The 12,302-nt window shown below is 38.6% G+C and overlaps 1 protein-coding gene across 3 annotated transcripts in view; it reads right to left on the reverse strand.

The window, feature by feature from the left end:
- Positions 1 to 12,302, reverse strand: part of PCNX2 (pecanex 2) — a 156,971-nt gene that overhangs the window by 95,385 nt on the left and 49,284 nt on the right. For all 3 annotated transcript variants that reach the window (XR_012579570.1, XM_074537489.1, XM_074537490.1), the window contains 2 exons: positions 9,422 to 9,532; positions 8,750 to 8,841 (listed from right to left, as the gene is read on the reverse strand). Coding sequence is in view for 2 of the 3 variants with exons in the window: in XM_074537489.1 (XP_074393590.1) it covers positions 8,750 to 8,841; positions 9,422 to 9,532 (203 nt within the window). In the remaining variant the exon portion in view is untranslated. The remainder of the gene's footprint in view (positions 1 to 8,749; positions 8,842 to 9,421; positions 9,533 to 12,302) is intronic.

Here is a 12,302-nt window from a genome sequence, read left to right on the forward strand (position 1 = left end):
AAAGATGCTACACAATGTTGTGGAAAAGATGAGAATGAACAAAGGTGTCATTTCTCCAGTATCAGTGTGACGTACCCTCTGCCATTTTGTCATTTTCCTCCCCCACAAATGATGCCTGACAGCTTTAAATTTAAAAAATGAAAACCAAATAATATAGTTGATAATTGAACAATGATTCTTCTCAATGGGAAAACAGGGCTGACAGGTTTTACTCTTGGAAGCTGGTATTATCTGTCATATGAGACAGGGACTTTCACTTCCTAGGCTACCTCATGGGGTTGAGGTGACACGTAGTCCTTTCATATATGGTTTTGGCTCCAATGCAGACACTCACAGAGTCACATTTAAAACAAGTGAAACAGACTTACAGGGTTATGTATGAAAGCCATGAGTTACAACTGACCAGTGGTGGGAGATGGGCGTTCCATTCCACCCACAGAATTGCCTAATCCCAAAACAATCCCCTAGAAAGGGAGATAAAGGTGTCTTTGAACTTATGAGCCTTTTAGCACTGCTAGAGGTGGGTAGGCAAATGTATTTTTAAAAAGTAGTGCTAGTAGTTTTCTGTCCTACATTATTTATCCTTTCTACTTCTTTCTGCTCCTAAAAAACACGCATGAAACACACTTATCTTTCAAAGATATGCTCAAATAAATCATATGTTCTACTCCAGAGACAAAAAGTACTCTGAGCAGAGAACCAAGTATGTTAAGTAGAAATTCTTGTTGCTTTTTCTGTTATTTTTTTTTCTTATTTCAGAGAATTCCTTTCAACTCAGCAGTGACTTTGCAGATTGCTGCAGTGACAGCATCACTGAAGGTGAAGGCAGTGGCATAGTGGCCGGGTTTTTAAACATGGAAACAAACTCCAGTTGGTCTTCACACACCTGATTTTCCACTCTCATGATTTCATCACTATTTACAGAGTCAGAGAATGGCTTGGGTTGGAATGGACAGTTAAAAGTCACATAGCCCCTTGTGCAATTCAATCAAACTTTCTTGGCTCTTTCTCCTTACCCCCACACTGCTGCCTCATCACAGATCTGTGCCATTGCTCACACATCAAGGAATAAGCAGGAAGGGCTGATGGCCAACCATTCCAGACATGTGATGGTAAAGATGGAAATAAATAACTATCACCCTATTTCTGAAGATCTAAACCACTGATTTTCTGAAAGAGATTGTAAAAAGGAGCCCTTTTCACCCCCCAAAATATGGGAAAATAGTTAGAACTTGTTCTCTACAAGGCTAACTATAGGCTTAACACCATATTACCATGGATACTCCTTTTCAGTAAACACTAATATAACAACCAAAATATGTGAATTACTGAGCCTCGTGTTATACAGAACTAAGGCAAGTTCTAGGAGGAGATGCCCACCAGCCTTATCTTCCCATCATCCATGGAAAACAAAGCATTACTTTCCCAGATGATCTCCAAAAACACGACATGTGATAAGTTACCAGAATACATGTATCACTGCCCACTCCAAGTAACACTGGCCCTCTTCCTCTGCAACTGCTGCTATCTTGGACTGTATTTTCATTGCTGAAATTTAAAATCCATAAAGACTGGACTGATGCAGGGGTGTCCATGTGTGTCCACACACAGCACCTGACACAACAGATCCCAGTCTGTGACTGGAATGCCTTGGCTAAAAAGCAAGATGAGCAGCAGCTTCAGGCAGGAAGCACGGATACTCATGTTTCACATAATGGTGAGTTTATCCCAAAGAAACAGTGCAGATTTCTACATTCCTGTACAGTGACAGACAGTGAGAGCTACCCTGGGCCATGTTAGATTCTACAGGCATAATTCCTTTTTTCTATCTGGAAAATAAGTTATTATACACAGAAACCTAAGACCATAACTATTGAAGTTATGTCTACAGTGCAAGACTTGACTATGGTTGCAAACTTCACTTACTGAAAGGCATGGTATCCAGGAATGCTCTCCAAAATTAGCACCCCTAACAGCTCTTGCTTGAACCTAAGGAGTTTCTAAATCAGAAAAAAAAAAAGCCTCCAAAACCTCCAAAAGGACTGAGAGTATTCTTTGCAGCTGAAATAAAGCTATCCAATAATATACTTCTATTTTTGGTCATTTACATATACGAGAATTCTGTCTATACACATGAGCCCATTCACTGCTATCTGGGAGTTTATTTGGGCAATCTTAACAGATTGAAGGAGATCCATTCTTGCAACTCTTTCCCACCATAAACCCCTAAGACAAATATTTCAAAATTATTAGTACACAGATGAAGACTGCATCACTGAAGACAGAAAGCAAGGAGCACTGGTATTCTGATTAATGAGATTAAAACTCATTAAACAAACCAAACTACATCAATGTGAGCTGAGAACAGTTTAAAATCCACACAGGATTTTTAGTAACTGTGCATTGAAGCAATAAACAAGCCACCAGAAAGTACTCTCTTCAGGTATGAGGTAATGGAAACTATCTAACTTTTATTTCAAAAATATGCACTTACACAGAACTGGAAAAAGCTGGTGTGCCACATATTAATACATTCACATCAGTTAAATTTTTCTGACCCAAGTCCAAAAATCTGATTCTTTTTTCAGACTGATTAAGACAAATTGCAAGTTCCATACAAAAGAAAGAAAAAAAAAAAAAAAAAGAAATTATCCAGATGACAAGTACTTAACTGGTTCTGGATACATTTCAAATCCAAACTAACTGATATGAACAGAAGGCAGAAGACAAGGACTGACTGATTCCAGAAACATTCAGGGATGTGCTCTTCTGCCCCATGGCAAAACCCTGGAACACTGGAATGCTAAAGACTGATATCAGGATGGCTGAATTCCAGACCAAATATTTGTAAAAAAAAGTAGCCGGGCATACCTGACTTTTTTTTAAAACATCTCTTAAATATTTGGGCACAGACCACCAAACAGATGGAGCAGGAGACAAAAATCAGTACATCATGAAATTCTAGTCAAGTGAAAAAGATGGCACAGAAATTCCCATGTCTCCGATCTGATGGATGTAATATCTAAAAAATAAAAACACCTCTTCCTGGAAAAAGAAAAAACCCTTTCACATATCAAAGCTAAGGTAGCTATTAGAGCTGCCAATTTCTGTTCAAGATTACAGGATTGAAGATGAGATCAAAAATAAAGCCTGGCTGAAGTGAACTCAGGTTACGTTAAACTAAGCTCAGTTACCCAAGAGCTTGAAAAAAATAGTGAGCTGAAAAATTGCTGCTATTGGATGCAAGAATCCAAGGAATGAACAAAAGAGCTGATAAAACCATGCTTAGGATTTAGAGCTTTGTAGTATACAAAAGTAAATGAAAGTTCATAGAGGACCTGGAAAGAACTAGATAAGAAGTGATGATATCATTAAACAGAGGTCTGGGAGATAAAGAAATTTCTAAGCAAGCAGGAGAAACTCAGGTTTTTGCATGTTGGAATCCAAGGCATTTACCTACGTACTCGCCTGAAACCAGGTTTGCAGTATTGTTATATGCAAGGCTGGATAAGCAGCTGCTGTCCTATCGCTCATGATACAAATGTGTCGTGGCTAAGGTTTATGAAGAGATGCTCTGCAGTACCTCAAAGCTGTAACCAAATCACCTTGGCATCACTGGGATAGCACTACAGAAATCCGTCCATGTGACTTCACATCATCACCACCACAGGGAACAACTTCTGCGCCAGCCAGGGCAGACAGACTTGTAAACCTGCTCCACTCACAACACGCTGCTTTCACTGACAGCAGTGACAAACAGTGCCCTGCCCATCAGCCCTCAAGGCCTCAAATACACAGACAGAGACCGGCTATTTTCTGCTCATGGTTTTTATGGAGAAATTATCTGTTCTAATTTCAGATGCATTACTCTGTACTTCCTACTGTGAACAATTTTGGGTTTCTTTTTTATGTGACAGCTTTACAGAAAATGAAAACTGATCATCCCAGCAGTAGCACCATGAGAGGAGGTCCTGTCAAGCTGCAGACCCACAGCTCCTCCACACCAATATCAAGCAAGGGCAAAGCCGCTCAGGAGCACTGTGAGAAAGGGAGCCATTGCCTGGCCACAGCAGCTGGGACCCATTTGCTTCCCAGTCACCTCTGAAGAACACATTCCTTTTTCTTCTCCAAGTGTCCAAGTCACACAGCACACACAGGTGTCATCGTCTTGCAAAGAGTTTGTGCCTGCCCTGGTGACAGTCTGTCATTTATTTCAGTTGTATGAAAGTGTACATTTGGCCACACCCCAGGTTGCCAGGTGAGCAGTGCGCAGCCATTCCCCAGAACATGTCACGTGCTTCTGATCAAGGTCTGTGATGGGACATGACAGCAGCCTGACACCTGACCCAACCCACACCCTCACTGTTCACACAGGACTACAGATGTGTCCATCCTCTTTTAAGTGCTAAGTGCATTTTAGCCAGGAGGTAGAAATATTTCTGGTCATGTGGTGGCAAAGGCACTGCAAGGTCACTCAGAAAGACGAACCTGTTGGACATGCCAGACATTGTCTGCAGGTCACAGGATGAACTCTCAACTGAGAATACTGTATAATAATTTTCCTCTGGCAACTTACCTGAATGAAAACCCATGAAAATTAGTAAGTTAAACTGGAAAGTTAAACTTATGTTAAATAATGCATTTATACCACAGCTGCTTTTCCATACAGGGTCTCAGTTGGCCTTGTACAACATAATTCAACAAAATCAGCAAAAATCAGTCTGGACAAGGCACTGGCTTCAGCACAGGCCTGTTAGTCTCAGTTTTCAGAGCTTATATTCACAAGCTGAAAGGTACCTTGAGTACTTACACTGTTCTGTGGACATACCCCAAAACAATTCCTACTTCCTATTTTTCTAAAACTGAAGTTCTAGAGCAAACAATTAATCACTATGAATTTGCTATTCAAAATTAATTTCAAAATCTGAGCAAAACTAAATCAAACTATTGTATGTATATATAGCTTATGGTCTAAAAAAGAACAAGAAAAACTCACTTAAGAACACAGGTTAATTATAAAATAAAAATTGGTTTTATTTTAATAAAAAAGGACACTAATAGGGTAAATTAATTATTCTTCCAATTAACTTCTTCAGGAGTAATATATTTCCTTTCAGAATAATTAATGTACAGAGAGAAAGTGGGTTAGACTATTTCACCCTGCAAGAATATAACTGGAACACAAGAACCACTTAGGGAAGGAGAGAATCAAGCCTGATACCACTGGAATGTTCTTCAGGCTAGGCATTTGATGTGAGCAATTGTTCACCAGTAAATAGCACAAAATCACTTAGAGATCCATTCTCCTCTGCAATATATTTCAGGAAATAGAACTCTTGGTAGTTACACCTGCTGAGCTATAAGATGTTCTGCCAATAAATAGAGTTGACATTTGAGGATGCTACATTTCAGCCAAAACAACATGCTTTGCAACCCAGAAGTCCTCTGCCAAATAGAATCTATCACGTTTCCCTGCCCTGAAAAATTTTGATTATGGTGATTTTTATTTTTTTTTTTTGACCTCCATAAATATTGAAAATTTTTCACTGTTGGTTTTGGCAAACTGAACAAAATGAATAGAGTAAAATAAGAATAAAAAAAAAAAGAGCTATGAAGTGCAAGTATGGAAGAGATGTTCCTTCTAGTTTAAAGAAAAACATGTTACCAACTGTTGTGTAAACACCTCAGTGAAACATACTACAACATTTGCTCAGTTTTGAGCTAAACTCTACAATTTCTAGCACACCAAAAGTTAAAATCTTTTAATTTTAAATCACTTGATTAAGACCATAAATCGCTGCTCACTGCTTATCAAAAACAGCTTGAGTTACTTACAGAGGTATTAGACCACCTTTCACAGTGGGCCCTATTCAGGATCAGATTAAGCCCATTCCTACTCTTCTTCCATCAACCAAATAATTATTCTTTTGTAACATTACAAAAATCAGCTCAAAATAAAAATCTCTGGACCTGACTGAAGAACAAGGAGGTTTAACACAAGTGTTTATTTCATAACTTCTAGAAGAAAAAATGTATGAAATTTCAAGCACCCCAGTAGACTGAGATTATGAGCTGAAGCAAGAGGAATCATCTTTACATGCTTTAAATTAACCTTCTCAGAAGGTTTAACACAAGTGTTTATTTCATAACTTCTAGAAGAAAAAATGTATGAAATTTCAAGCACCCCAGTAGACTGAGATTATGAGCTGAAGCAAGAGGAATCATCTTTACATGCTTTAAATTAACCTTCTCAGAAGTGCCTTTACTGGAACAGTGCCATTAAAATTCAAATTAACTCTAACTTCTGTGTGAACAGAAAGTCTGAACTTAATATTAGTAATTTACAACAGATATCTTGTAAATCTTTCACAGCACTCAACTTCAGGGTAGCATTAAAAGCATATTTCTAAGCAGTTTGAAGCCTAATCCACAAGGAGATTGCTTATCTACAAAGCCACCTGCATGCTGTAATTTAAAGAATTATGCTGAGAAAAGAGTATGTAGACTATTTTAAGTGGCTTTTTCCCCCTACTGTTTACAAAAACCATTTTTGAAGTATCCATAACACAACTTCCCTACCCTCAACTAGTGAATTGCCATCTGCTAATCTGAGGAAGAAAAAAGAAAAAAAAAAAAAGAAAAAAAAATAATATCATTCCCCAGGTGTTAGCCTGTATAACAGTAATTTAACTCCTGCCTTCCATGCAGCTCTTTTCATTTTTATCATTGTTTCTCATCCCCATTATCCATTTTCTCCTTCTGTCCATCCTTAAGAAAAGCCTCCTTCTCCATCTCAGCTGCCAGCTTCTGAATTGTTAATACAGCCAGAAAACAGCAGTATGGGGACTGGCTACTTTTGCAGGAAACTGCACAAGCAGCAGCTAAACTTTTAGCATCAATCACACAGCAGGGTCAGCTCTGACCAACACAACTGATAAAGTGGGTGAGCCAGGTGACAGGAGATTCCCTGGGAGAACGCCACAGGTTCAAAGACATTTAATTTCAAGTGTCTTAACACAGCAGCTGAGTTGCTGTAATTTATTTTGTAAGGACTCAAGCTGCCAAATGTGTTTAACACATTTTACCTTACTATTGGGAGTGGTCAAGAACACACAGCCAGCTCTGCGTGTTACCAGCATCTGCAGGTAATCATTAAGGCATTACAATTGTCCTTCTTTGATTTAAGGCTTCTATTGAAAATTTCAAGTAAAAAATTATTGAAAGCCACTATAGAAATGGTGATGTTCCTAAAAGAATTCCCTTAAAGGAACACCTGACTGCCCCTCTCATCTGTGTAAATTGCCAGCCTGGGTGCTGGCATGATACAGCCTTGGCAGCTGCAGAAGCTCATATTGGGTTCTCTGTGTGGGCTGTGCATGTGCCACCACAAAGCTTCCTCTGACATGTGCCCACAAGATGCCAAGATAGGCCTGTCAGCCTCAGCACATCCTGCTGCACCCCTGCATGGACACTGACAGCATCCAGCTCTCCATGAAACACTGCCAAAATGCTGGCCCTTACAGGATAAATTTTCTTACAAGTCTAACATGAAATACTACTGGTCTTGCTGTGTTCACTGGGAATTTTACAGCGGACTTGAAGGCAGCCAAAATTTCATTGCCATTTTTTAAGTATCCCATGCAGAGGACATAGGCACATTAAAATAAAATTTTTTAAAAATTTAAAGCTTTAGATTGAATACTGCCCAAAACTGGGCACCACTGGCAAGGGAACCAGTCCTATATCAGCATAGAAAGCTGTGGCACACCTGCATCCTGAGCACTATACACAACTGACTCTCCACATGTGAAGTTAACAGCAGAGCAAGGGAAGGCACAGAGCAGGGTGAGTAACTTGGCTACCTCTGAGAAAGCAGCTGTGTTACAGGGAGACACACGAAAGGCTGGGACTCTTCAGTTTAAAGCCATGCCTGAGGGGGCTGTATCTGATGCCTGCAAAACTGTCATGGCAGCAGATGAAAAGAATGCAGACCAGGTTTTCCACAAATCCTACAATACAAGGCATCTGGAAAACCTGGTGAAATTAGCAGATCAGCTTAAAACCAATGAAGGACAGCACTGCTTTGCACAGAGTCTAGAATTTCACAGTGAACATCTAGAATTTGCTGGCACAAAGCTGTGGACTCAGAGAGGACCAACACATTCAGGAAGGGACTTGACAAATTCACAGACACCAAATTATAAGCACATCTCCAACATCCCTAGTCTGACAATTGTGGGATATTAGGGAAAAAAGTGGCAAAATCAGTGATCTGGCTAGAATTAAATTCCTAAATTGCATTTCCCTGTGGAGGCAGACACATTACTTACTTAGATGGTCCACTGGTTGCTCAACATTTAAGTTCTTAGGCATATTGTTATGAAGCAACAGCAAAAACCTTACTGGGAATTATGAGCAAATTTGGCCTGGCTATGCAGGTTAACAGAGACTGCAGCTTTTCAAGTCAAGGCTGCTGTTTATGTTTGCAGAGAAAATTCAGTGGATTATTTCACACTGATACATTAAAGAGGCAAATAATCACAGGTGCTAGAGACACATTTACTTAAGAATTTCTGCTACAGTTTTGGTCTATTTCAGTGTAACTAACATGCAGAAACTGAAGCATGGCTTGCAAAGCTTATTTTGGTAAGCAACGACAATGTAGGACCAAACAATACTAGTCACCCTAGATTACATCAATTTCCAGCTTGAAATTTTGCATTGTTCCAGTGCTGTTTTTCTGGCTTACCTTCACTGCACTGAAGCAGAAGGCATAGAGGACAATCAGAACAACAAAGCTCCGGGAAATGCTGTACAATGCAGACACGAACCCAGCAGCAGCTGAAATAGAGACATGTGGTAAGTGGGAAGAAAGAGGAACTTTATTTCTGACCCAAACTAAGATGACAGTGTAGATGCATCTCAGTCTTCCCAGCTACTTAAGCTATAATGAAAAACAAAAAACAACCAAACCACTACCAACAAAAAATCTCGATGTTTAATCTCTCAAGGGCCTTCTTTAATCTCTGACTGAAATAACACAAAAAATTTATCACACATCAAGATTCTTGTCAATATGCCTTTCTGTGGAAAAATGCAAACTTTTTTTTCTAGATATTAACAAAAAAATAAAGTTAAAGGTTTTCTTTTTTAATAAATATAGTAAAGATTCACATCACATATGGCAGGGAAGAGCTCTTTGATATCAACCATAATTTGCAACCTATAGTTTCAAAAACCTGTATACAACTTTTCAAAAGCAAAAATAAATCTAATCAAGTGGGCCTTATAACTATTCACCCCACTGTTAGATGAATTGCATTAGCTGTTTGAACTTTAAAATGCACTGTGCTATGTAACATGCAATAATATATTCTAGTTTTAGGTTGTAAGCCCAGAAAGATGGCAGATGGCTACTTACCAGAACCACCAAAAAGCAACATATCTATTTGTTCCAAAAGATATATGCAGAAGGTATTGATTTGAGGGAAAAGTCCAAGAAGAGAAATTGCAGGAAAGCAATATAAAAACACTAAGAAAAAAAAAAAAAGAAGTATTTTAGAACACAGCCATACACCCAATGTATGGAAAATAAAGAAATATGCATGACAGCAGAATAAGAAATTGTTGCAATAAATTCTGAAGATTATTCAAGTGAGCATACCTTTACCTTACCAGCAATGATTACACTTTCCTCCTCATGTATTCAAAATAAATAATGCCATTTTACACATAAGAAACTAAAACTCAGAGTTAACCTTAAGATTGATTTTGGATAAAAACAGTGGCAGAAAAAAGAGCATTGCATAGCCTCCTTACTGTTTCTCAAATACTTTCAAACTTAATATTTGTTCCTTTCAAAGTAGAGAAATTTTAATTTGCAGACTTTAGAACTTCTTCCTTGAATCTGAGATAGCTCAAAAACAGCTACAACAATTCAATAAAAACAAACAAAAAAAAAAATTAATGGCTAAGATCTGAAATATCTTGGCTATCACAGTATTCTTCCTCTCCCAGCAATCAAGAGCAGACACATATAGCAGCCCCTAAAAATAGGAGAAACCTATAGTGAAGCTTCCCCCAGTATTCCACCTGCTTCCAGCAGAATGGACTTCAACTTCACAGTAGTGAAAGAACATTAAAAACAGGAAAGAAACTCAGGGGTAAGATCCAGTCTTACAGCTTTACAAACTCTCTTTCTGAACAGAAATGCCAATTTTAATGCTACTTTTAATGGCAAGGAAAAGCAGGAGTCATAATTCAGGTGATCATGCTGCTAGTCTTAAGTCTGGCTTACTTCCAGCAGTCCTCCCCATTAATTCACTCTCAGCTCCACCATAGAAAATGCTAAGCAAGGCTGCCTAGCAATGCATTTAAACAGATACGTGACCCCAGTGTAAATGTTCAAGAATACACACACATAATCACATTAATCAACGTTTCTCATATTGTTAATCATATTCTTACAGCTTCATTGTACTAGTACCACAATGCTCTGCATGGCAGAGAGTGTGTCAGCCACTCTTCCTTGTAAACAAGTCTGTCTTTGTTACTTTAGATCCTAGGAAGACTGCAGTTTCCTCCTATGCATTCTCATAAAAAGCAAATTAAACAAAGCACTAGTATTATTAGACTTACTCCCCATTCCTCCAGTCAGATTTTTGAGAAGGGAACAAAAGGATTTGTGTTCTTTGCTGAATGCTAATTTCACATCTGCCAGCTCATCTTACTAAGGCATCTTGCACTAAAAGGAAACTACACACCAAGTTTGATCTGACAGCTTTTATCTTCACCATATTATACACTGCTGCTACCTAATACTGTAAATCTTGCTGAGAAAGCCCAGCACAGGAGAGAAAAAGACATGTTCAAGTGCTAAACACAGACAGCAGTCACTTCAGTATACTTGGATTCACAATGCACCTTCAGCACTACTTCCCACTACTGGCACACATCATCCATCAGTAAGAAAATGAGGAAATGCTGTTTTCTCAGTGTTTTACGTAAAAAAGCCAATATTAAATTATTCTTCTTCTATTACTCTGCACATTTTTAGATATTCTACCAAGTCATGCAAAGCCAAGGAAGGACCACTCTTGAAGACAGGCAATGGCACAAAAGAAAACTGCTCAGCAGGCCATGTGGACCCAAAAACACACTGCTGAAAATGTTTTAACTATCCCCAAAACACACTGCTGAAACTCTCAGGAGATATTGTTCCTTGGCAAAGGACCTGCAGAACTGCCAGATCTCATCTTATACTACAGACTTACAGCCCAAATGACTGCCTCTGCTGCAGCAACCTCAGAAAAAGTGGAATAAGAGCAATGGAAGGAAGGATGAGATTAAAGAGTTGACAGTACACCAAGATATACAGAGACAAATGTAAACAAGGAGGGAAAAGTTAGTTGACTATAAAACTGTCCTCACCTCACCCACTCTCTATTAATACCTTGAACAACTCTAGCAACTTCTTTAGCTAAGGCAGCTTAGTTTATCTCATCTTGCACCAAGGAGCACACAGGACAGAAAAATAAACGGTTTTCACCTACAAAAAGATTGCACTTAGAAGCAGCAGATTCCCTTTTGGGAAGCAGACAATAAAAGTAAATGATTAATCCTTTGGAATTGCATTATGAATTCCAGAAAGAATTTCTTTAAGCATCACACATTTTCATAGAGACTCACAACCCCCTTAAAAAGCTGGACCACTAAGAGATCATTGTGCAAGCTGCTGCTTTTAACACTGCAGTTTTCCTCTAAACAAGCACATATCACATAATGAGAATGAGGGAAATAATGAGTGAGAGGGAAACACAAATTATGACTTTGGAAAAATTGTGTCTTTGGAGCAATGCAGAACAGCAACATCACATTGCAAACATTTTAGACATTTAGAAAAAAGATTATTTAAAAAAAAAAGATACATCTGAGTTGTAGAACATGGGTTTTTTCACAAGGAAAAATAAAAGGCATACTTTCAGTGAGAAATAGTCTTTCTTTTCTCCCCCTCTTGAACATGGGAGAGCATAACATCCACAGGCTTTCTTCCCTTGACAGAAGCTCAGTCACTGTTAAAAGGAGCAGGCAGAGGACTCACTATCAAAAAATTATGCCACCTCCTGATTCTTAAGTCTTCTGAGATGTCTGTGAAATAGTTTCATTTACCTGTTGAATGTTTAAATCGTTTCATCACAAGAACTATCATATATAAAATGCACAACTACTTTTGTCACTAACCACATCTGTAGGTCCCAGTGACTGAGGTTGGTTGTCTGTGCCCTTACTTGCACTTCATATGT

This window comes from Zonotrichia albicollis, chromosome 3 (assembly GCF_047830755.1).
Source record: "Zonotrichia albicollis isolate bZonAlb1 chromosome 3, bZonAlb1.hap1, whole genome shotgun sequence".
Classification (NCBI taxonomy): domain Eukaryota; kingdom Metazoa; phylum Chordata; class Aves; order Passeriformes; family Passerellidae; genus Zonotrichia; species Zonotrichia albicollis.